This window comes from Takifugu flavidus, chromosome 4 (genome assembly GCF_003711565.1).
Source record: "Takifugu flavidus isolate HTHZ2018 chromosome 4, ASM371156v2, whole genome shotgun sequence".
NCBI lineage: Eukaryota > Metazoa > Chordata > Actinopteri > Tetraodontiformes > Tetraodontidae > Takifugu > Takifugu flavidus.
This window is the reverse complement of record NC_079523.1, coordinates 11,692,345-11,715,849: the sequence shown is the minus strand read 5'-3', so window position 1 is coordinate 11,715,849 and position 23,505 is coordinate 11,692,345. Positions and strand designations below refer to the sequence as shown.

General features: G+C 47.1%; 3 protein-coding genes across 8 annotated transcripts; 1 reads left to right on the top strand and 2 right to left on the bottom strand.

Moving 5' to 3' along the window:
* The first annotated feature begins 1,246 nt into the window (after positions 1-1,246).
* Positions 1,247-9,901, top strand: LOC130524425 (transmembrane protein 198-like). Of its 6 annotated transcripts, none has more exons than XM_057030547.1 (5): positions 1,247-1,531; positions 7,798-8,038; positions 8,119-8,694; positions 8,776-8,924; positions 9,050-9,901. In XM_057030547.1, exons 2-5 carry the CDS (start codon positions 7,885-7,887, stop codon positions 9,197-9,199), a joined length of 1,029 nt encoding a protein of 342 aa, XP_056886527.1. In that variant the 5' UTR covers positions 1,247-1,531; positions 7,798-7,884; the 3' UTR covers positions 9,200-9,901. The 6 variants fall into 6 exon arrangements, with proteins under 6 accessions (XP_056886527.1, XP_056886530.1, XP_056886531.1 ...); XM_057030550.1 differs by having other exon boundaries at positions 1,248-1,868; positions 8,776-8,865; XM_057030551.1 differs by having other exon boundaries at positions 1,249-1,868; positions 8,776-8,853.
* An 829-nt stretch (positions 9,902-10,730) lies between these two features.
* Positions 10,731-13,993, bottom strand: mmp19 (matrix metallopeptidase 19). The gene is made up of 9 exons (XM_057030882.1): positions 13,487-13,993; positions 13,329-13,414; positions 13,091-13,221; positions 12,791-13,003; positions 12,457-12,702; positions 12,188-12,310; positions 11,908-12,072; positions 11,616-11,743; positions 10,731-11,544 (listed from the first exon to the last, which is right to left on the bottom strand). Exons 1-9 carry the CDS (start codon positions 13,574-13,576, stop codon positions 11,314-11,316), a joined length of 1,413 nt encoding a protein of 470 aa, XP_056886862.1. The 5' UTR covers positions 13,577-13,993; the 3' UTR covers positions 10,731-11,313.
* A 971-nt stretch (positions 13,994-14,964) lies between these two features.
* Positions 14,965-23,164, bottom strand: suox (sulfite oxidase). Its single transcript, XM_057030880.1, has 5 exons — positions 23,008-23,164; positions 20,334-20,404; positions 19,990-20,161; positions 19,150-19,410; positions 14,965-17,159 (listed from the first exon to the last, which is right to left on the bottom strand). Exons 2-5 carry the CDS (start codon positions 20,390-20,392, stop codon positions 15,948-15,950), a joined length of 1,704 nt encoding a protein of 567 aa, XP_056886860.1. The 5' UTR covers positions 20,393-20,404; positions 23,008-23,164; the 3' UTR covers positions 14,965-15,947.
* Positions 23,165-23,505: the final 341 nt, after the last annotated feature.

Here is a 23,505-nt window from a genome sequence, read left to right as displayed (position 1 = left end):
GTCCGGTTGAAGACGAGCAATATCTCCTGCCCAAAAACACATCCAGCAGATACCAGTAAAGGCCGTGACTACACACACACACAAACAGCTGACTCACTGCTTTGTGACTAAAGCTGTCACACAAAATATTACTAACATTAATTTCACTGTGAATCAAACAGAATGTGATTGAACTTACATGTTAAACCCACAAATAAGCAGTTTTAAAGGGTGGGCAGCATAAAACATATGGGTTTTTGGGCCATAGTTCAACAGAAAAAAAACCAAGTTACACCCACAAAATCTGGTTAATATTTAAAACTTGAAGGCTGCACAGGGTTCATGTAATCCCTGTCTTGCTGCAGGGCTACGCTATTCAGTGGTTTGATGAATTATTTCATAAGTGTTCTCGTCTGATCTGCTGGTCAGGAGATGTGAGGGAAACCAACTCGATTTGTCATCATTTTCCCAGCGCTCACAAGGCTTCACATTGGAACACAAGGTCATTTTAGTTTCAGCAAGAAGCTGCAAGAAAAATGCAGAGAACGGGATCTTTGGCATAACCCGACTTGGTGCTTTTACTTTGAAATGCAAGATTATTTGAGATTTAACACAAAAACAATGAATAAGTTCCATTGCCAGTGTAAGGGCAATGGCGTCTGTGGCTGTGGTGATGAACAGATCAGTCTGGGTCTGGTAAACAGTCACATCCCCCTCCTGGAGGAGATCCTGGGCTGCTCCTGCAGGCCCAACGCTCCCAGCTGTACCTCATTTCCCCCGCAAGTCGAAACTCACTCCACAAGCTCCTGTGTCACCAGTTGTTCCTCTGTGCACACCACAAATTCTCAGTCCCTCCTCACTTTGGCAAGAGGTCGTGTCCAGACTCTTTACATTTTGTTGTGTGTTTTACAAATGCATAAATATTGTCTTCACAAGGTCGGAATCCTATAACTGTGTGATGTGATGAACGGACTGGGAGAGGTGAGGATGCATGAAGTTAGTTTAGAGTCCAATGGGACCTTTCCGTGTGGCTCAGATTGATCTGCAGGAGCACTGGAACTGGTTCAACCTTCCCAGTCCGCCAGGAAAGGCTCCAGAAGCGTCCCTTCAGGATTCCTCGGCACCACCCAAATCCCATTATTTTTACTGCAATCTGATGATATGGGCGGAGTCAGAGTCTCACCTGGGCCGTGAAAGGTTTAATCCGACGTTTGAAATATTGTAATTGGGTTTGTGTGAGTCCAGTCGGACGTGATCAGGAGGGTGAGTCTGATCCGTTTACCGTTGACTAAAACGTAAAACCGAACACCCTGGTCCCATCCTGCTCATCCAGGCTCATGTGTTGCCCCTGACCCCGCTCCTCCTCCTCCTCCTCTTCCTCCTCCTCTTCCTCCCCCCTCCAACGGACCGACGCTGGATGGAGACAGACGGGATCGCCTGCAAGGCAGAGAGGGGAAACTTTCCTCTCCTTTGTTTTTTCTTTTCTTTTCTTTCTTAAGGACCTTTTACTGCTGAAACCCGGGGTTTGGGCCTCCGGACTCTTCCAGAGAAGGTTGGACCGCGTCGGCCAACATTAGCGAGGAGAGTTTAAATGTGGTGCGAGAGATTTGGGAATGGAAACTAGCTAAAGTCGCCTCCATCCGCGCTCTCAGCTAGCTCCGTGCGCGCTTCGGAACGTTTGCGCATTTGCATTTGGGGCTGCCAGCGAAGAAGGAGACATGGCGACGTTGTTGGTTTAGTTCAGCTTGACTTTTAAAAGAGCCCGGGGAGAAAGAGTCGGAGGGGAAACCGGTTTTTCCTGCTCAATTTGGTGCCGGTGTGTGTGTGTGTTTTTTTTCTTTTTGCTTCCCTCCCGTGTGAAGTTGTTCAACCATCTGTACAGACTTGTGGTAAGTTTTATATGCATTCTTTTTAAAACTGGTGTGTGTGTGTGTGTGTGTGTGTGTGAGTGAGAGAGAGAGCGAGAAAGAGAGTTCATCACTAGGCTACTAATTGACACAGTTTGGTTGCCTGTTTTGTTCTCATTAGTATTCCGTTGGCTTTTGGGCCATTGTATCCATGGCAACAGTGTATTGTTGCCAATGATTGATTACAGTTCCACCTCAGATCTTTATCTGGTCCAAACTCAACAGCTGGAAGTGTTTGTAGCAACATGTAGGCTGCCTCCATCACTGCCCCCCTTTAGTTTACACTTCCAGCTCATCTTGGTGTGTGTGTGTGTGTGGTGTGTGTGTGTGTGGCGTGTGTGTGTGTGTGTGAGTAAGATGATTTATTTTTAGTTGAAATCACACGTGTGGATTCATTTACTGCACCCCTCCATCTGTCCGGTGACGGTGCACATGGAAACATTCTTCATCCCTTATTCATTTCATGCAGATCTGCGGGTCACGTCTCAGGAACAGACAGGGCCCGGCCCTGTGGTTCTGATCCAGGCTCTGACTGTGCTGGATCCTCTACTTGGGGACAGCAGTTTGTAGTCAGGCCCCCTCTGAGGGCCCCCCTCCCCATCTACTTGACCTACTCTATCAGCCTGCACCAGATGGTTTTGCCCCCTTTTGAAAGTGAAGAGGAGGAAGCTTTTCTGCACTTTTTTTTGGGGGGGTGGAGAGCAGGAAAGTTAGCCTGTACGTGTTATGTTCCGCTCTACCTTCTAATTAGCATCCGACTGTGTCATCAGCTCACGGGTGTCATTTACTTTTAATCTCATAACAGCGAGAACTGGTCTAAACGCCGTGCTGAGCGTGACTGTAAGTAGGGCAGAGTTGTTATTGAAAGAGCAGCATAAAACGGGAATTCCCTTTTGTGACGGGTGTCCGAAGTGTCCGGAGGCGCTTGTCTGTTTGTTGGAAACGCGCCGCAGGCTAACGTTTGTTCTTTCAGCCGCTTCCCACCACCGACACAAACCTCGAATTGTGGGTGAACATCATGTTCTTCCGTTTTTGTTGAGCCAAGTGTAATCCGGCGTTCACCAGAGCCGCGTCGTCGGCACCCCTGCTCTTCGTCGTCGAAGAGTCGTTGCCAGGTGTTCCTCTGATCCTGAAGAAGATCCGAGGAGGTGCTGTAGGACACATTGTATGCAACGCTTATCCCCTGTTAATAAGCCTCCTGTTTGTCCTGGGAGTGGTGTGAGATGTTATTTTAAAGACCCCCGGGAAGGGGGGGTGGCGGGAGGGCAGCACGAGGAGACGTCTCGGCTGAAAGACGATGAGAAAAGCATCCTTCAAACTATTCTTTCCAAATTCTACTTATAGAACTTTAAACATTGGCTACAGTTAAAGCGTAAGCTGGAAGTATGAAGGACTCGGGATATTTTAGGCTCACGAGCTGTGGGAGGTGCAATTATTGCCGAGTGGAATTTGACAGAAGGCTGAAAGTCTGGATTAAATGACAGAGCAGGAGTGGAAGTTCTGCAGACGTATATAGGCACCGCATGGAGGTCTAAACCGCTGCCGCAAGGCCAACTCCCTCGCCTCCCGCTGTAGCGTCCCAGTCGGGGAATAATCGCAAAGTCATCCTGTCGGCGTCTCGCCAAAGGTCTCCCGTCTGATGAGGGGGCTTACTTCAGGTGTCCCTCCGGTTTAAGATATATCGAGCCTACATGTGGGCGTCGGCTTCAGCTGCTGAATGTTGCTCCTCGCCACGAACCCCAACAGCCCGCCGAGGAGCTACCCCCAGGAAGATTCCAACGCACTACCGCTGGGAGTTAATCAAAAAATGTCCTTTTTAGTGTCGGCGACTGGACACGGTTCTGATGTGCATTTGGGCACACATAAACGACACGTGACTGCTGTCATTGTGTCTGCTTCATGCCGGCGTAAGTAGCTCATTCAGGCTTATCTTGAAAGGACTCTATTGTTTGGACCTAAGTCGGGCAGATTGAGAGATTATGAAGGAATAGAGTTGGACACAAGTGGTCACTGTTGGGGACTTTGATCAGAGGACTGCTGATTATGACGGTTGCTTCCCAGATCTCCCAATTCCTCCTAATTGGTGTTAGATGGTGGATGTCGCAAGGACGAACGGCGGTGGAGGAGACAGAGGGAGATGGGAGATTCTTTCCTCCAAAAATGTATTTTAATTTACCAAAAATAAAGCGGCGTCAGAAGATGCCAGGCTAAATCCATACAATACATACAGACCCTGCACACTCTTACACCCCACCACTTTAACTTTTTTCCAACAATTTTCTTTTTCCTCCAAAACAATGACCAACCAACTCAATAACCAACAAGAAGCCCCGTCTTGGGCCTACTACAGGGCTTTTATACCTGTAGCCCCTCCCACAGGTGAAACCAATTATCAAAATTATTACGCTCACTAATACATTTACAAACACAAAATTACAACCGAAAAGAAAATACAAAAAGATGCGTAAAACTTCCAAAACAAATTTCCACCACCAACAACCACCCAGTGCACAGTAAAATACATGTTCAATTTACCCCAATAAAACACCCCCGCTAAAATAGATTGTGCCGCAGCACCCCGCGAAACCCCTCCATATATACAATCATGGACCAGTCCTTCGGTTTCCCCAAACGAGGAAGTATGTCCTGCTGGTGAGCTATGGTAAAAAGTGGTGTGTATGAAATGCTTAAACCGAGTAACCCCAGACAGAACAGAATGGAAATGAAATGTTTGTGTGTGCGTATGAAGTGTGTGTATGAAGTGCGTGCGTAAGTGGCACGGCTCACTCCGTGACAGTGGATTTGAGGGTCTTTGGGCTGAACAGAGCTTCACAATAGTCAATTCAGACAATTTGAGATTGGTGTCACCAAAGTTCACATAGATTTTCAATATTCTACGTTTTCGAAACAGTTGAGACTAAAGTGGAGGTCAAATGATGTCTCAGCGTTGATTAGCTGTTTTTTTGTGACCCTCTGCGTGTCACGAAGGCAACGTGATGCTCTACTTCCTCATCTGGACCTCAGCTTCCTGCAGCGTCGGGGGGGGCAGGAAAGGCAGCAGTGGCCCATATGATGTGTTACTCAATGCATGCTGGAAGCAGATGGTGTCGCGGAGATGGCCACCATCTTCGCTTGAATATTCTGCTGGTGCCTGTTGGCTGGTCACCTGGTCGGGCGGGTCGGCTGAAGACGGCGTGATTTACGCCTGCGGCTGTAGGAATGCTTCCACATTCTTAGCTGGGTCTGTGTGAGCTGTCAGGTGGCCGAAGGTTTTCAGCCTCCCAGCTGGACCTGACTGTCAAGTGCCTGCAGTGCAATCGGTGGTGATCTCACACACACACACACACCCAAATTAGCTATGTGGGGAACTCAAAGTTAGCCCCCTCTGTTCCTCAGCAGCTGAAGCTGCATTGCCCCCCCCCAACACAACAGAGTTTGTTGAAGGCTGAAAGCTCTTATAGCTCATTTCCAGTTTAGTGTGAGTTCCTACCTGTTGCCTGTTGGATAACTACTGGGATAACCTGGGAAAGACTTTGGTTAGTTTGGCAATGCTGGGAAAGAAGACATTTTTCCCCAATTATGGTTTAATTGAAGCAGAAACTGGCTCTTGATGCACACGTTTGCGCAGCGGCCGTGTCCAGCGGCTGATGTGGCTGTTAACTTCAGCCCTTGTTGGTTTTGATTAGTTGCCAGGCAACTGGAACGTGTAGAAAATCTGAAACTCGGCTAGTAAAGCAAGTATTTGCCCCCTCTAAAAGCAAACTAACCAAGCTCTACCCATTTCCTCGGTGCTGTCAGGCATCTTTCTGTTGATGGCGCCTTTTTTCTGTCCGCATGATTTCCTCCGAGTGCCACTAGAGGTCACAGCATGGGCCTCAGATTCTTTGTTTTGCCTCATAATGGTCCTATTCTGCCACAGCAGTAAGGATTTCCAAGCCTGCTAGACATTGGACACCATTGTGACTCACAGACGGGTAACATGAGGCAAACGCAGCAAAGATGTGGGAGCGCTGGGAGACTTCAGTAAATGACTTCATAGCAGTTAGCACTCGCGATGCTAATCTTCCTGATGAGACTCAAGTGATGTATCACCAATTTGAAGGCACAATAACCAATCAAGTCCTAGAATGAAAGACGAAATACCTTTTGTTAGCCTCTATTAGCGATGATGAGTTTTCCTCATGACTGTGTTACTAATCAAATTGAACCCAATCCAATAAGCTATTGACAAAGTGCTTATTCAGCCTGAGAACACACACAAACCAGTATCCGATTACAGTTGATACCACTATCTGAGGTGATGTCACAGTTTTCTATATATATATAGTCTTTTCATCTGCATAAACTAATGGTTAGTTCTGAATCCGAGTAGCATAAAGTAAGTTAATAAGTGGAAATGTGCTGTTGCTGGTCAGAGAGGGGAAAAAACCTGATGTAATTGCTGTCATTTTTCAATTAGAATCATGTATCATTCTAAAAAGTGAGCCGTCATGGAGCAGATAACGGGAAGAACGGTTTCGTACAGCGGAGCACATCGGGGTTTTTCATATCCAAACCATCCAGGAGGCTTTATCTGGTATTAAAATGAAGCAAAGGCTTGCGTAGCAGACCGGTAAATGGGAAGAAATATCCTCATTATACCTAGTCTGCATCAACACGGAGAAGCAGATCAGAGTAACGAGACCAAAGGGCGAGAAAAAAAACAAAAAGGCCGCAACAATACGGTTCCTGTCTCTGACAAATAACCGGTCATCCTGTTCACGGCTCGCACCGTTACTAGCAAAGGGGAAGCGAGCCCGTCACAGAAAACACACTTAACAGCAGGAAAGTTTCAGCCAGTTGAAATCCACAAGTGTAGAGATATTTATCTTTGTATGCAGGACACAACAGCGAGCCGTGAAAAGGCCCCACAATTCTCAGTCCTTTACGCCGTTTAATTAAGCTCATATCAGCAGAGGCTGTTTGGTCCAAGGTCTTCCACAAACAGGACGCTGATGTTGCTAATAAGCAGATAAACACTTGTGCACGAGTGCTCTCGCGAAAAGAGACCCCGCGGTTGCTGCTGATGGAAAGCAGAACAGAGACGGGACGACTGCAGAGTGACTGAAGAACAAAAACTTTCCAGCGCTCTCATTCTTTCCATGTAAAGTCAGTCGCAGGCGCGTACGGATCGCACATCCTGGTGTGCGAGGGGAAAGGGGCGAAACAGATGGGGCCCGTCTCGGCCGGAGCGAGGACGCGAGCTGAGGAAGGTTCCAGGTAACGGAGGGGATGGCGAGGAGAGGCGGCAGGAAGAGAAACATCTGGCACTGGAATCGGGGCAGAACCGGCTGTTTCTGTTTGTCTAAAGAAGAAAACGTGAATTGGCTGTAATCGGATCTCGGCGCTGGTGAGATCATACAGGAGGCCTGGGAGCAGCCTCCCAGTCCACCCATAAGCTTTTCAGCTCAACCCCAGTCCTGCGTACAGCCAAGCAAGGCGAGAGAAGAGCTCTTCCAGAATTATAACTCATTTAATAAACAGAGATTTATTTAACTTCTAACCACTAAATCAGCAGTAATAAGTGTTTCTTAAGAACTGTTCCATCACAAACGAGGCCAGCGCTTCCTCCCAGTGTCCCCAGTCTAATAAAGAACGTTGTAATGCTGGTTGACCAAACCGGTGACTCTGGGACCATCCAACGGACCCCAGCCTGGGACCCGCTTTCGCGATCAGTGACCTAGATCACTTTGCTCGGTTGTTCGTGTGGAACTCCTCTGACCAGCGCTGCAGCAGTGTGAATTCGACCCTTCTTAGCCGGGCTCTGGGAGGCTAATGTTGCTTTGGGGGGGGTTGGTTGTGTCGGGGGTGGGTGCTGGAGGTGTCGCAGCCGCCTCTCGGTTTTTTGATTACGTGGTCTCGCCTCTTTCAGTCGTCACCCCGGCTCAGATGGACTTGAGATAACACCGTCGGAGCGCGTTGCCTTGCCCTGAACATCAGCTGCCCACCCTCACCCAGAATGGCGGATCTCACCGGGCTGAGCACCGAAAGGGCCGCGACAGGAACGGCCGAGGTGGATGCCTGCAGCTTGGAGATAGAGAGGAAGTACGACATCATCCCGGCCGTCATCTGCTCCATGTGCTGCCTGTTTGGAATCATCTACTGCTTCTTTGGTGAGAATCAGCGCGGCCTCTCGAACCGCCACATCGAAGAAATCTTCCAAAACGACCAAGTATTGGTCTTTGTCTCTTAGGCTACCGCTGCTTCAAGGCCGTCATGTTCCTGTCGGGTCTGATGTTTGGCTCCGTCATCATCTTCCTGCTGTGCCACAAGGAGCACGTGCTGGACACGCAGCTGAGCGTGGAGGCCAGCGCAGGCATCGGCCTGGGCATCGGCCTGCTGTGCGGCCTGGTCACCATGCTGGTGCGGAGCGTGGGCCTCTTCATGACGGGCCTGCTGCTGGGCCTCCTCCTGGCGCTGGCCGCTCTGCTGCTCACTCAGCAGTTCTACACTCCGACCACCGTCTGGGTCCCGCTGGGCACGCTCCTGGGAGCGGGCATGCTCTTCGCCGTGCTGACGCTGCAGTGGCAGAAGCTCTTCACCGTCCTCTCCACGGCCGTGTTCGGGGCCGCCATCATGACGGTGTGCGCCGACTACTTCGTGGAAATGCTGGTTTTGGCCACGCACGTGTATGAATGTTTGCGCCTCACCCCAGGACCGCCTCTCTGCTGGTACAGCTGGGTCATTCTGGGAATCTGGCCCACGCTCACCCTCATCGGGGTTCTGGTCCAGTGGAAGCTGACCGACGGCAGCTTCTCCCACACTGAGGGTAACAACTAATAACTTCGGGATTAATCCTAACGCCATCGCACAGCCCGCTAATTTGTGATTCCGTCCTGTCCGCTTGCAGTCGTCATCAGTCGAAGACAGAAAAGAGTCCAGCTGATGCGGATTCGAGAGAAGGACGCCAAGAAGCGTCAGCAGGCAGGTGGGCAGGAAGGCACGTACCGCCGTAAACCCACCCCAGTGAAACGTTACGCTGGGGATCTACTGGCACCGGTCAGTGTCACCCAGAAAAGGCGTGTGCGGCACGTACTGATGCCACGATCTCCCGTCTCTCCGCCCGGCCGGCCGTTGGCGCGAGTCTCACCCGCGTCTCTCTCTCTCTGCCTTCTTCCCCTCAGAGTTACCTGCAAAGCCTGCGAGACAGACAGATGGGCACAGGCACTTCCCTTAGCAGCATGGGAACCACCAACCACACCATGATCGACCTGGACTACGACAGCGGCTCCACCGCGCCCCTCACGGCCACCACCCCGGTCGTCCGGGTCTGAGATGCTCGGGCCGTCCGCGATGTGCGCGCCCCGCCCCAGGTCCAGCCTCGGACCGATCGGTTTGGAATCATGCCGTCACTCCTTGACGTGAAAAAAAAAAATGCTGCTTTTTAGGGGGGGAACAGCTAGAGGAGTGACAACTATAACCACTGCAAACACTGAGTTAAGAAAACCCAGTACTAACAAAGTAAGGTCTTCTATTTCTTCTTATCGTTTATTAAATATGTAGAATATGAGCCTCAAATAACGGTTTTATCTCTGTTACGTAGTGAAGATGACGGAGCAGATTGACATTACATGTACTGTACTTTTAAAGGTAGTTAACGTATGAAGTGTTTTTTATCCTTTCCTCTGTCAAATTTGGAACCCTTGTCATAAGGAAAGTTTGTTTTCTTACGTGAACGTGACAAGAAGGTAAGATTAGTGGAACCACGGCGTAGGACTTCCTGTCCTGTGACTTTTCCACGCAGCCACGGGTGACTGATGCGTCCTGCTGCGTACGCTTGAGGAGTAAATAATGTGTAATTTAATTTATGTACGGATTCATGGTAGCATTGGGGGGAAAAATAGAAAAAAAAACTTGCATGTTTTTTTTGTTAGTGTGTAGATTTGATGTTTTTCCTGTTTGTACGATGCACTTCTTATCTAAATCTGTACATACCTGTTAATAGGAACAGATGAATAAATGTGTTTGATATAAAACCTCCAGTTTGCAGATTGAGTTTGATAAAGACGTCTCTCATTTGATGTGTTGGTATGTTATCCACGCTATGGGAGAAGGTCATGGGGATTTTCCAGCTGCAAGGCTTCTGTTGCCACGACGCCGGCAAAGTTTATGTCATGCTGGAGTGTGTGTGTCCTCAGACTCAGGACGCAGATTTATCACAGGCGAGTTGTGGGTTAGAAGAGGCATTACTGGATTTTGGAGCGCTGGGAATACACAGAGACGGCTAAACAAAATGTCTGAACACAGTCTACACACCACCGTCATCACATGACATCACACAGAAAGAATTAAGATGCATAATCCAACGCACATGAGGGGGAACGACTAACTTCCCTAAGAAGTTGTAAGTGTTGCTTTTCATCCAGCTACAGTCAGACGCTTGGACTTTTGATGCTTTCCTGGTGCTTTTTCCATATCTGCTGCCAGATGCTGAGCCAGGAAAGATCAAAAAGGAAGAACCGGAGGCGCCATCGAAAGTGACCTTTCAGAGGAAGCAGGAAGTATAAGCAGGCCAAAGCAGATGGCTTCACGTGGGCTGACGTGAGCCAGCTTTCCAAGCGGTCGGTTTAGCAGAATATCGGAGGGAGGCTTGATGCAGAGCGGCGCACGTTTCTTTGTTTTCAAACTGACTTTGTCCCAAACTGCAGAGAGATTCCAGCAGGGAAGTGTTTGAACTTTTGATAACACTTTTTCCTCAGCGGTGCTCGGAGCAGTAAAGGCAAATAAATATAAGAACATTTACATTTACATTCAGGCTCACTGCCTGTATTATCAGGGGAGGGGAGAGGAGGTCATGAGGAGGGCTTCTGACTTTGAAAGAGTTTTTATTTTATTTATTTATTGTAGCCTGCAGCGAACCTGATAAAATACAAAACATTCACATGTATCACAAACACAAAGGCAAGCTTTCTGTCAATTGTAAAAAAAATGCTGCAATATCATCTTAATTGAATCCAGAGTTTGGGGTTCATCACAGACCAGCGTGATTATATAGATGTGACATTTTAGCAGTATTTAAAGCCCAGCATGTAATGGTAAAAAAATAAGCAAAGATGAGTGAACAAAACAGGACACACTCCCATTATCATATTACAGCTTACCCAAGGCACTAAGACACATAATCCAACACATGTGTTGGAGAGAAAAGTGGACAGCTTCCTTTAATTTTGGACGCAGATCACACACACTCTTGCATAACTGCATCCGCAGTTAGTGTGTGGATGGACTAAACCTCACCCCACCCAGAGGGCCGGGAGTCATTTAGCTAAAATCTAATGAAGTAAATTCAATCACAGCCGATAATTCACTGCCATTGAGGTTGCGTGGTCATCAGCGCCGCTGGATCCCAGCAGAACGCTCTCCGCTGCTGCCCCCTGCCGGCCCGCGCCTAGCATCGCATCCAGCGCTCCTTCTTGCTCAGCGGGTAGCCCCTGTCCACGCTCAGCAGAGCGTTCACACGCCAGTAATCATCTCCCTTGAAGAAGAAGATCTTGCCGGTGGTCCAGGTGAAGGCGGCGTCCACGCTGGACGGCGCCCCGGTGAAGAGCGCTGACAGCGGTTTGGGGTACACACTCAAATCTGTGTACTTCAGTTCATCCCACTGCCAGTGCTCTGAACCCTGTACGAGGAGGAAAAATTAGACCCCCAAGTCAGAGATGTTGCCAAAACTTGCGTTGATACTACACAAACCTTGATGAACACCAACTTCTTGTTTTTTTCCAAGTACAAGGCTGCATCAATATTAGGTGGGATCCGTTTGACCACCTTTGGGTATCCATAGTCCTTCACAAACATTGTGTACCTCCACACTTTATTGCCTAAAGAAGTGAAGAACAGGTGACTATCGCCTATCAGTACTTTTGTACCACCACCGAAGATGCTGTGGTTTTGTGAAAGAACCGGCAAACTTTGCAGCAATGGTGTTTAAAGCCAGAATCTGGTTCCAGATCAGGCCCATACGTATCCAATGATGAGCTGGTACCTTTAAAAAAGTAGGTTTTGTTGGTTCTTTTAGAGTGCACAGCAGCGTTCATGCTTCCAGGAAGTCCTGGCCACAGTCTGTCGATCTTTATGGGCGTGTTGTGTCCCATGTCGGAGATGGTCCACACGTAATTGCCACTGAAGGCAAAGGTTTTCTTCCACGGTCCTGGGGGTCCAAAAGGAGAACCGTGAACACACAAAAACTCTCAAATCATGTGTTTTGAGGTCAAAAAGGATCAAAACAGAATTCAGTGGGCAAAATTGGGGGCCTTGCGATCTACCCAACATGATGGCGTCCAGTGTGGCGGTGCAGGGGTCTGGGATGATCTCAGTTTCCTGGCTGTTCTCTGTGGGAAACACACCGGCTGGTGTTGTGCTGTCTAAAGAGCTGGTCGCACGTTTCCCTTTGAAGAAAATGAGTTACAAATGTTAGCTGAGCATGCGGGATAACGCAAGAGGTTTTGTTTTTTTATACATCCGGGAATCAAACATGTCAGGATTAAATCATCAAGCCAAAACCAAACAGGTTGCGAGGCCTTCTCACACTCACCGTATAACGCCTGGATGCCTTTGACGTCGTCTGAGTGCAGCTTGAAGTTGACCTGGTAACCAGTGTAGACGGGGGCCATCAGGGCGCTCCTGAACTGAGAGTGACCCAGGCCGAGAGCGTGGCCGATTTCATGGGCGGCCACAATTCGCAGGTTAGAGCCATAATACGAGCCTTCGGTCCAGAACTCGTCGTCATCGAAGTGGACCACGCCGGATTCTGGTGACTCGGCGTGGGCCAGGATGCGACCTGCAAAACCAACCAAATTTGTTTTCCTTCAAACATTTATATATCCAAAAGCTGTTTAAACGGTTTATATATAAAAGCAAAACCGGACCGAGGCCGTCGAAGGGCTCCGAGCAGAATCCATCCCTCTTGTGGAAGGCCAGCCTGATGTCCGCCCTTCCGTAGTGGATCTCTCTGAAGGTCAAATCGGCCATGTCGCTCCAGTACCTGAAGGCGGCGCGGACGGCCGCGCTGACGTCCGTCTTCTTCATGTCAGGTGTGTAGTTGTAGATGCGGTAGGTCAAGCTCTTCTTTCTCCAGCGACCTGCAGAAGAAGAAGAAGCCCCTTCTTATAAAAAGACAGCTGCCTGAGAGCTTCTGAGCAGCCGCCTCCTCCGGTGGCTCCGCTCACCCATCACTCTGTATTTCAGGTACTTCTTGTTGAAAGGGTCCTTCAGGCCACAGCGTGGCTGCCTCATCACCTGTAGAGTTGCCTCGTCCGGCTCTCCGGTGGGCGGCAGATCATTCACCTTCTGAAAGACCCTGAGGAATCCAAGAGGAGCCAGCGTTGGAGCTTTAACAAGGGCACCTTTATTCACAGTGCCAGTCAGGCCTTGGCGCCAACCTGTAATTACCGAGACTGTGTTTACCTGAGAGCCTCCATCACCTCCTCCAGGTATTGGGGGTCTTCTTGGTCGGCTGCATCGTTCAGGTAGCCATATTTTGTCAAATAATTCTGCAAAGGTGAAGAGACCAAAGCTGTCGCAGGTTAATCTTTCACTGACGGGATTGTTAGTTTTACCCTCACCTTTGCTTCATCCAGCTCCGGCCACTGCACGGCTGCTCCGATCGCTCCACCCAGGCTGAGCACCAGCACCAAAAGTCCTTTGTAATCCATAATAGAGTTTCTGTGTCCCAAATATCCAATAATCCCAGCCTGGGATGAGCTTGCCGGAGTCTCACAGCAGACTGTTTGTTCTCGGAGCTCCGCGGCACCTTTTTTTAACCCTCCCTGACGGGTGAGTCAGCCCAATGATCCATCCCAGAGGAATGAGGATTACAAGAGCAGCCGGCTGACCTCGAGCAACCTAGAGTTTCTTTTCTTTTCTTTTTTAATGTTCAGGTTTAAAGCTACTGTTTAACGTGCCGCTCCAGTGTTCCAGTGGTCTCACTCTTTCCCCTTCAGTTTTTTCAAATTTCATGTTACTGGAACATTAGTAGCTTTGCAGCTGTTTGTGAAAGATGGGGGGGAGGGGGTTACACATCTGTAAACATGTGTCTCTGGCCCCAAAGTTCTTGGCATCCACTACCAGTTCTCTAGAGATACAGATGGAATAGGCTTTATAGAACACCACAGCAATCCACTGTAGGAATTTAGGATTTAATGTAGTTGTTAAAAAATGATTCATTTGAGAAGTTGAGTATTTGTGTATTATATGCAAGAAAACGTATATTTCTGACTCTAAATTAGCTACAATGGTCTTATTTGCAGCCACTCCCATGATTCCTGGTTTTAATTAATTTTAGAACAGAGCGTCGTCCTTTATTCCCGTCAACGGGATAGATCCGATATTAATCTGAAGTTCTGACTGCAGACTGTTGAAGCTGTTATAAAACCCCAGAAAGGGCAGGAACAGGCTGTGTTGAACCGGACTAATGTAAACGCTTATGTTGCATCGTCCGACACGACAGCTGGCCTCAAGATGTGAGCGCACGGTGGGTTTCTGTGGGCTCTACGGCTGCAGGTTCTCTGAAGGTGGCTCATGTGACACCAAGGTGTTCAATCTAGAATTATAACCCAGACGTGCAACTGGGTCAGCCTTTGTTCGGGGGTTTGTTGATTTTTCCCAATCAAAAGCTGAAAACTGGAGATTTCAGAGCTCTGCTTTGATTTATAAATAAAAAGAAACCTGTCACTGTCATTGCAACAGGATTATTGAAGATTAGGGAACAGAAAGGAGGAACAGACGAGGAGCCTGCAGGCTGTGTTGGCTTCTGCTGAATTGAGCCCAAAAAGTGTCACTTTTCTGGAAACGTGGGGCTTTTCAGATCAGTAACAACTCATCTTTGAGGAGTCGCCCAAAGCGCGCCGGAGACGCAGCTTTCAGGAGGCTTCTGGGTCAACCACACAAGCTGAGATGTGTTTACTGCTGTGACGCAGAGCTCAACGCAGCTTTTCTCTGGTCTGACTCAGACGGGCGACAGCGTTACCAAACAACCCGTGCGATGATGGCCAATAATTAATAGTTTTGTGGGGGAAAAACCCAAAATCAAAACACACGCGCGTTCTAATCTGAGAACTTTATTAAAATAATTTAAGTTGTCACAACCTGTCGTTACAGATGATGATGATGATGATGTACGTTTTAGTGAACAGTCACGCAATTTACATCATTTCCGGCTTTGTATTTTTATCATTTCCAGGATCATGTTCAAGCAATTCTTTCAAAACCTCATCCATGCTTCCTCTTGGTCATCTTCCTGTCAGCTGCAACAGGATGCTAACTGAGTCGCTTCATATCCTGCTGACTGTGTTAACCCCCCCCCACGGAGAAATAAATAGAAGCAGCAAGAAGAGACAGCTGCAGCTCCCTGGAGTCATTGTGCAGCATTAGTAAACACCTGTAGCTGAGCTAAAATCGCAAAAATCCCTTGTTTTTTCAGAGAGAGAATCCCGAATTTAAAGCTGCATCCTGACTGCTCACACACGGAACTAGTTTTGGCTTTCAAAAGAATAAAATACACCAGCAGTTGTTAATTATAGCTTTTGTTTGTCACCTCATTTAGGAGAAAACAACCACACTCCAACGCTAGAGTCTACCGATGGGGATTAAAACAACAGCTCTCATTGTTTTTCAAGTTCATTCACATCCCTAAAGCGTCTTCATAGTTAATTAAAGTAATACACATTAATATTATACACTATTATTGCCTGGTAAGTAAACACTGAGAAACATAAACGTCACGTAAATGCCAGTACAGAATTAGCTGGATGGCATCATTAAACTGTCAAAGTGTCATCGTGAGAAGATTCTGTTTGGTCTTTTCCAACCTTTAGCATCATTTAGCTGCGCAGCACTGGAAGAAATCTCAAAGGCAACGTGGATAAATACTTCAAGGGTCTTTGACAAATACTATGTTTGTTCATTTCCTAAAAAAAACCCCATTGTGCTAAATCTCCATCCACTGCTGCGTTGACGGATTCGTGTCCGGGTGTCTTTGTTTCAGCTGCTTTTTTTGGACACTGGATGTGGACCGAACGGCCTGGACTATTCTCCGCTCTCGTCCTCTGTGATTTTCACCTTGACTCTGTGCCAGGCGTTACTCAAAACCCCCCTCAGGTTCCAGATGGGCGGGACCGAGTCGGGCTGCATGTTGTAGCTGTCATCGACAGCCTTGCAGATTATCTCCAGCTCCTGAGCCTCGGGAGGAAGAGGAGCCTGCACCTCCCACAGCTTCCACGCCCAGGCCCGTCCCGGCGGGGGCGGGGCTTCATTCTCGCCGTCCTTCAGCTGAGCCACTTGCCAGGTCTTCCCTCCGTCCAGAGAGACGTCTACCCGGACCACCTCTCTACCTCCGCCGCTCCAGGCGTAACCCTTGACGGTGACCTCTCCGCTGCTTCGTTCGACCACGCCGCCATCTGCTGGCGCGGTGATCGCCGACTGAATGGGCAGTTCTTGGATGGCCGGGGCGGATTTGAAGTCCACAGTGTCCCAGTCGGTCCCAGGGGAGAAGCCCTTGTAGTCGTTCTGCTGCCAGTGGCTGCCGCTCTCCTCGGCGCTCACAGTGACCTTTCCCAGCCATTTGACATTACGCGCGCCCACGGTTCCCGGCACCACAACACGGACCGGGAAGCCGTGGTCAGCGGGGAGATCTTCGCCGTTCATTTCATAGGCCAGCAGGACATCCCCTTCTTCGCTGACGGCCTTATTTAGAGGGATGGAGGCCCCATAGGTGGTCCCACTCACATCTTTGTCCAACCCTTCAAACTGAACATGGCGAGCCCACTTTGCAACATCTGGTCCATACCCGGCGGCCAGCAGCACGTCCCTGAGCTTCGCCCCGCTCCATGTGGCGTTACTGATCGCAGCGATGCCCCAGTTCAGTCCTTTCACCTGCTTGACCTTATTCATCTCAGAGCGGCGGTTACCAGCGCACTGCAGCGTCGCCGTGACCGTGTGTTTGGGGAACTTCGTCTTCAGGTCTTCTAAGGACAGCGTGAGGACGCCTCCGGGCAGCCCCTCGATGTACAGCCGGTAAGATCCCGGGTCCACCTGAGGAACTGGCAGGTGGTTTCTTTTGAAGAAGATGGCAGACGGCGTGATGTAACTGTCGGACAGGATTTCGGGAGGCGGCTCGGCATTGAAAGGTTTGAGACTGTTGACACGCAGGGCGGGGTGACGGACAGGGTCGGAGGAGTAGGGGTCGGAGGTTGTAACGGACTGCTGCTTCTTCAGATCTTCAGCGCTCAGCTCGCCCACCTTGTGTTGGACACAAAGTCAAAGGTTTGATGAGATGTTGCCTTTTCAGCTCAACTTCTCTGATCATCTCCAACTGCATAAACAAAGCATTTAAAGCAACAATAAAAAAGATAAAGATGTGTTTCATAAGAAATGCGTCGAAGTTCTCAAAATAACCACACGGGGGCGTGGTGGTGCTTCTCAAAAACTGAATCAGCAGCAGTCTTAGTGCACGACTGAAACATTCCCTAAATACAAAGTTACCGAGAATAAATTCACACAAACAATCTGTTTTACAAAGCAGTTTGACAATATACAGTAAATCTTTTAAGCATTTCTTTGAAAAAAAAAGGACCCCCCCCCAAAAAACCCATCATGGTGTGTTGGAGGACTGGGCTGAGAAGCAGAGGGTTCCTGGTTAAAGCCCCAGTGCAGAGATAGAAGGTGTTCTGATAGTAGGGGAAGGTTCCAGTAAACCTTTAGAGCAGTGGTCCCCAACCACCGGTACCGGTCCGTGGATCAATTGGTACCGGGCCGCAAAACAAATAATTAAATATTTCTGTTTTATGCATTAGCTGAGTCTGAATGATCTTTTATTTTGAAAAACATTTTGGGAAATGACCGGATTCTCTTGGTTACGTCTTAAGCGCCAAAATTGAACCCACAAGCGAGCACAATGAGTAAGAAACAGACGTCTTTAAAAAAATAAAAAATTGCGAAAAAGAAAAGCCCCAATCAAGAGACGGGAGAAGAGCACTCTTCCAAAAAAAAGAAAGCTTTTAACAGACAATATTATGAGTTCTACTGAAAATATGGATTTAACCCGGTAGGTGATTCCTGCATACGAATCCCACTCTGCGTAATTTGCGGCGACCGGCTTGCTAATGAGGCAATGAAGCTTTCAAAACTACTTCGCCACTTGGAGACCCAGCACCCTAGTTTAAAAGACAAGTCCCTGGAGTATTTTGAAAGGAAAACAGGAAGTGCCATAACAGGAACACGATGGGCAGAAGAAGGGCCACCACATCAGTAAATGTGAACGCACTGAGAGCATCGTAACTGGTGCTCCAGTATTCTGGATTAAAGTCATGGGAGAATACCCCGAAACCACCACCACAGCACTGAAAACACGGTTGCCATTTCCGACATTCTATCTGTGTGAAGCGGGATTTTCTGCGGTGACGGCAACTAAAACAAAATAATGGAGTAGACTGGGCATAAGCAACACACTTCAGGTGTCATTGTCTCCCATCACTCCCCGATAGGACCGTCTCGTTGCAGAGAAACAAGCGCAGGACTTCCATTGATTTGTCGTTGTGGTGAGTTAAAATTTTCATGAAAATAAAATGTTCTTAAAATTTGTCTATGTAGCGTATCTGTAGCTTATTTTGAAGGGACGTTTAAACGTTATCGTAGCGAGTAGGAGAGAGTAGCGAGTCTTTGTGGGCACACTTATCTGGAAGTACAACCCCCCCAGGCCGCAGCAAAACTGTCAACCGCACCTGGTCCGCAGTGATAAAATGGTTGGGGACCACTGCTTTAGAGCACTGCCAAAGTGCCATTAGGCGAGGCACCAACCACATACATGGGATGAACAAGCAACCCTTCAACCACGTTTCCCCAAAAGGGAAAAAGCAGTTAAAAAGGCAGCAAAAAACCCTATCAGAGACGTCATGTAACATTTTGCTGTGTTTGACCTGTACTGAATTACTGAAGCGTGCTTAACTGGGGTTTTTTTGTAGTTCTGCTGAAACTGCAGCTCTAATTGGATCCAACTAGCAAATGTCCGTGTGCACAAAAATATAGGAGGCACGGCGGGTCAAAGTTAAACCATAAGCTGTAAAATAATATGAAGACAACAAACTGTTTATTGTTTCTTATCTCTCTTAACTATATTTTAGGGTTGTTGTCATCCACATAAAACCAAACTGACGCCATTTGGTTGTGACCAAAAACAGCATAATGATATTATTATTTCTCAATTGGTTTGGGGTGATAATTCTTCACCCACCTTATACTCAGAGAGGATTTCCAGGACATGTTCTTGATTGTGCACGGCATACAACGACCAAAAGGGTTCAAGCGCTCCACCTGCCGCCAACAAGATCTTATCTCCACCGGGATGCATGGCCACAAACTCTGTGATGTCATAGACGCCACCTTTGTAGGTGACCCAGACACCATCTTCGAGAGTGCGGTGACCGGTGACGTCTTCCTGGGTGAAGATGGGAAGAGCTGATCTTTTCTCTAAAGGCGTCTCAGTCTGCTCAGCCTGCGCACGAGACAACAGACGAGGGGTTAAATCTTGTGAGCTGTCAAACCTGCATTTCAGGCAGCAAAGATGGGTGTTTAAAAAAAAATCAATCTTACTTTTTTGGTCTGAAAACAAACAACTCGAGTCAGCCAATCTCAAAAGTGCACACACAGCTCTGAACTGTGTGTTCACTGTCAACACACTGTCCGACTTCCATAAACACACTTAGATTTACTTGTCTTTCAGTCTGAGGTGCCACAAATCATAGAGCTGATTTTTCAAGTGTACATTACAGTGCAAACACAGGTGATATTTGAGAGTTTTGCCACTTTTATCATCATCTTCCTGATTTCTGTTCCACTGCACGTCTTGGAAGGTACATGTATGGTGACACAAATTAATCTTAAGAATAAATGATAATATATTATTCAGAAAACAGGAAATGATAAAAACATACCAACATGTTAAAGTATGACCAAGCACAATTTTTGCTTTGTGCTGTCAAACTTCCTGTAAATCTTGTCACAATCATGTTTTCATGGCCCACAAAAAAGTTATTTAACCACTGACAACTGGAATGCTTTGTCATGCCCTGACCTTATGGTGATGGAGGCTGTAAGCCAGTACGGCCCCGGTGCCAGCCACTAGTCCCACCAGGGCATGTTTCCAGCTGGCACCTAGGTACGACCTTTGACCCTCACCGCCGCTGCTGCCGCTGCTGCTCCACAGGCGAAATGCGTACGATGCCAACGCAGGTGCCCCTCGGTGCCTGTGAACCAAAATAATATCCATAAGGCTTATTGGCACATTTAAGAATAGTTTGATAGAAATGATGAGAAGCAGCCATCCACAAAGGAAACCCTGTGAATTATCAACCCATGGATGATTTGCAACAAAAAAGTAACTGAACTATGTCAACCATGTGTGGAACAGAACCGTACCGTTGAGTGTTAAAAGGGCAAGCTCGAGTCAGCCTGTGGCAACATCTGAGGAGTAGCATTGCAGTGATGTTCTGAAAGAAAAGCAAAATAGTGCATACACTTGAGCCAATATACTTGAGCTAAAAAACCCAAACATTGAATAGTAACTGGAAAGAAATTGGTTAAACGGTCAGTCCTCAAACCCTTGGTTTAATGTAATTAGGACGTTCTTAGCAAGGGGCGATAGGGGGCGAAAACGAGCCAGGCGTTTGTAATTCTGACGCCAAAAAAGGAAAAACATGCAGAAGAAGAGTTTGCAAACTTTAAAATCCTCTTGCGCTTCGCAGAAAGATTTGTTGATTTGCTACACATAAAGTGTTTTTCGTCGCCACCGAACGCATATTTGACACATTTGCCGTGATTCTGGGTGCCTGAACCGCCGAGGAAGCAAGCCTGGGCTGGAGCTTTATTCAATCCCTTCTGAGAAGGAAGATCCACGCAGGGGAGGTTGTGGATCACCAGACTCTCCATCGTTTCTGATGATGAGGGAAACCCCCCCAAAACACAGATTTGTAGCGAGCATTGCGTCAAGGTAAGCGCAAATAGTGCGATGGAAGACTTCAGGAAACCTTTGTATTATGTATCAAGCGAATGCCATTAAAAAGTATTTAAACGTTGGTTGTTTCGTGAGTTTTATTCTTAAAGGTTGCTGTTGCATTCCCGACACTTCTGCAAACCTACTATACAATTACAGGTTTGTTCCCTCGCTTTCCTTAAAAAGAGGAAGGGTGATGACCAGTCTTCATCCGCTGAAAGGTTACTCAGACTCTAATTCTTGGTGACGTCATCAAAATTAGCATTGAACGAGTGTGACGCAAAAAGTACTCTGATGTCACACTTGTGCTGCCAACTCTTGTCTTGCTAAAAACAATCACCCCTCTTCCTGTATTTGGTTTTAATTGTATGGTTTAATTTTTTGTTTAATGAAACAGCCTTGAGACCAACGAGTAAACACAGATTTGTCAAATGCAAACATAACTTGGTGTTCCAGTTTAAGACCCTTTGAATAAACACGTGGGTCTGCTGTAAACCGAGTCGACCATCCATGCTGAGCTGTTAATGATCTTCAGTGGTTCCTTGAACAATGACTGCGCTGAAACAGTTTGGTTTATAATTTTACCATATTTCTGGGTTCTTTCCCCTCTAGATTTAACAATTATTTGCTGCAGACACTACTGTGATCACCATGACTGTCCAGAATGTTTAAAACTTTTTTTTAAATCAATGTAATTCTGTTTTTAATGTTAATGACTGTGGCAGCTATACAATGGATATCAGTTCAAGCTGCTTTTAAGCACCAAAAACTTGTTGGTGTCAAAATCAGGTGTTTTAGTCACAATGTCGCCTCTTCACTGTGGCTACAGACACCACGTGTTCTTGACAGAGTCAACATGATGAACTGACCAACCAGAGAGTGTTTCGATGTTCCCAAAGATCCAACCAGTTCAGGGGGCCTGAACACATAATACCTACTTCGTGTCATCGTTTTTTTTCGACCACATAAATGTCCAGCAAAGCTGACAATAACAGATCATTAACAAAAATGTGTTTAGTCCTGTGAAGAGCGAAAGTATATCTAAAAAAGGTTTTTAGTTAATTGTCTTGAGGATAGACATGTTTAACAAGGGCCAATAAAAACATTTGGACTAACCACAAGGTTAAAGGTTGTACTGTCTAAAGTGGCATTGACAAACTTCTTTGGAAAGTAAAATGTAGTAAATGTGTGTAATTGGTGTTGTAAAAAAAACACTGTTTTAAACATTACTTATGACAAGCTCTGTTATCAGCTGTGTTATCAGCTGTCACTGGGTTAACGCTAGGTTATCTTTGACCAGCTTTCACCGATAATTAAGCTCTCAGGGTTCAGAGAGTGATAACCTCACAGGCTTGTATGAGCCCCTGCCATGACAGGGAACTACTGTTCTTTTGGGAAAGAAAATAATGCACTTGTCTCAATAAAAATCTAGCCTGACCCTGATTTTTTTTTTTAAAAACACGATTTATGCAAACTGTGGTTCTCGACATGACAAGGGAAAATACTCTACACACTAAATCACCTCAATAACTGCACGTGTAATAAGGCTTTATACATATTTTACAACATTCAGTTCGATTCGGTCCCTGTAAATTGCAGCATTTGCGTTCGCGATTTTCCATCAGCTCTTAAATGTAGCTCAATCTATGATGTTTTCTCTTGGCTTCGTATGAACACGAGATCAGATGACTTAAAAAGAGGGAGCTAAGCATCAAGTATCGTTGATTTTGTCGTTGATTCAATGCTGCATGTATAAGGAACTCTTTCACAACTTTATGTTGGCAGTATGTGCAATTAGCCACCAGCCCAAGTGCAACCTCAAATAGATTTAACTCCACCGATTGAAATCGATTTATATTCAGTCAGAAAATACAGCATTATATATTCAGATAGTCTATTCGGATAGTGTGATGCTGTGCCAAATTTCGCAACAAGCTAGTCTGACAACGTAGCGCTTTAGCATCATCCATATGTCTCCCAGTCGTGCTAGCAACTAAACCAGTCGGCCCAGGCATTCAAGGATCCTTATTTCTAGAATAAAAGTCGAGATGGAATTATCTTTGATAGCCATTAAAGCAAAACAAAAAACCAAAAACTCACTTTTGTTGTGTCAGCCGCTTGTGCTCAAACGCTCCACACTGACGGGGTACAACCTAAAGATACGACGGCGAAACTTTGAACCTGAACGTAGCATGCGCAAACAAGCGCGTTCAAAGTTGTCCAATTACAAGCGAACGCACCTCCTGTTCAGGAGCGGGTCACGCAAAAATGACCCTCCAAAAGCCTCTTTTCTGTACGTTGAATCGATTCTCCTGCACATTTTGTCACGGTCGATAAAGACTGACTGACCGTACAACCGTTAGGGTAAAAAATAGAGGGATATATGGTGGTATATTTGGAAAAAAAAATGTTCCGATGTGACTGAATTCTTTGGGGAAACGCGCTAAATTAACATTTGTAGCGGTTCCCATCAGCAAATATCCACGTCAGAGCAGCAGTGGGAGCTATAGCAGATGTGTTAATGCTGTAAACCTTTTAAGGGGACGGGCAGAATTCTTAAACCCAGTATATGATTGTTTTTTTCTTTCACAACATCAT

Bases quoted from the DNA above. Each gene is read 5' to 3' on its own strand.
- LOC130524425 (XM_057030547.1), top strand. From the start codon at position 7,885: ATGGCGGATCTCACCGGGCTGAGCACCGAAAGGGCCGCGACAGGAACG. The intron at 8,039-8,118 runs GTGAGAATCAGC...TTTGTCTCTTAG, and splicing joins AATCATCTACTGCTTCTTTG to GCTACCGCTGCTTCAAGGCC. The intron at 8,925-9,049 runs GTCAGTGTCACC...TCTTCCCCTCAG, and splicing joins CTGGGGATCTACTGGCACCG to AGTTACCTGCAAAGCCTGCG.
- mmp19 (XM_057030882.1), bottom strand. From the start codon at position 13,576: ATGGATTACAAAGGACTTTTGGTGCTGGTGCTCAGCCTGGGTGGAGCG. The intron at 13,415-13,486 runs GTGAGGGTAAAA...TCACCTTTGCAG, and splicing joins CGGAGCTGGATGAAGCAAAG to AATTATTTGACAAAATATGG. The intron at 11,744-11,907 runs GTACCAGCTCAT...TCACTTCTTTAG, and splicing joins CAAAACCTACTTTTTTAAAG to GCAATAAAGTGTGGAGGTAC.
- suox (XM_057030880.1), bottom strand. From the start codon at position 20,392: ATGCTACTCCTCAGATGTTGCCACAGGCTGACTCGAGCTTGCCCTTTT. The intron at 20,162-20,333 runs GTACGGTTCTGT...TTTGGTTCACAG, and splicing joins TGCCCTTTTAACACTCAACG to GCACCGAGGGGCACCTGCGT. The intron at 17,160-19,149 runs GTGGGTGAAGAA...GTCCAACACAAG, and splicing joins AAATCCTCTCTGAGTATAAG to GTGGGCGAGCTGAGCGCTGA.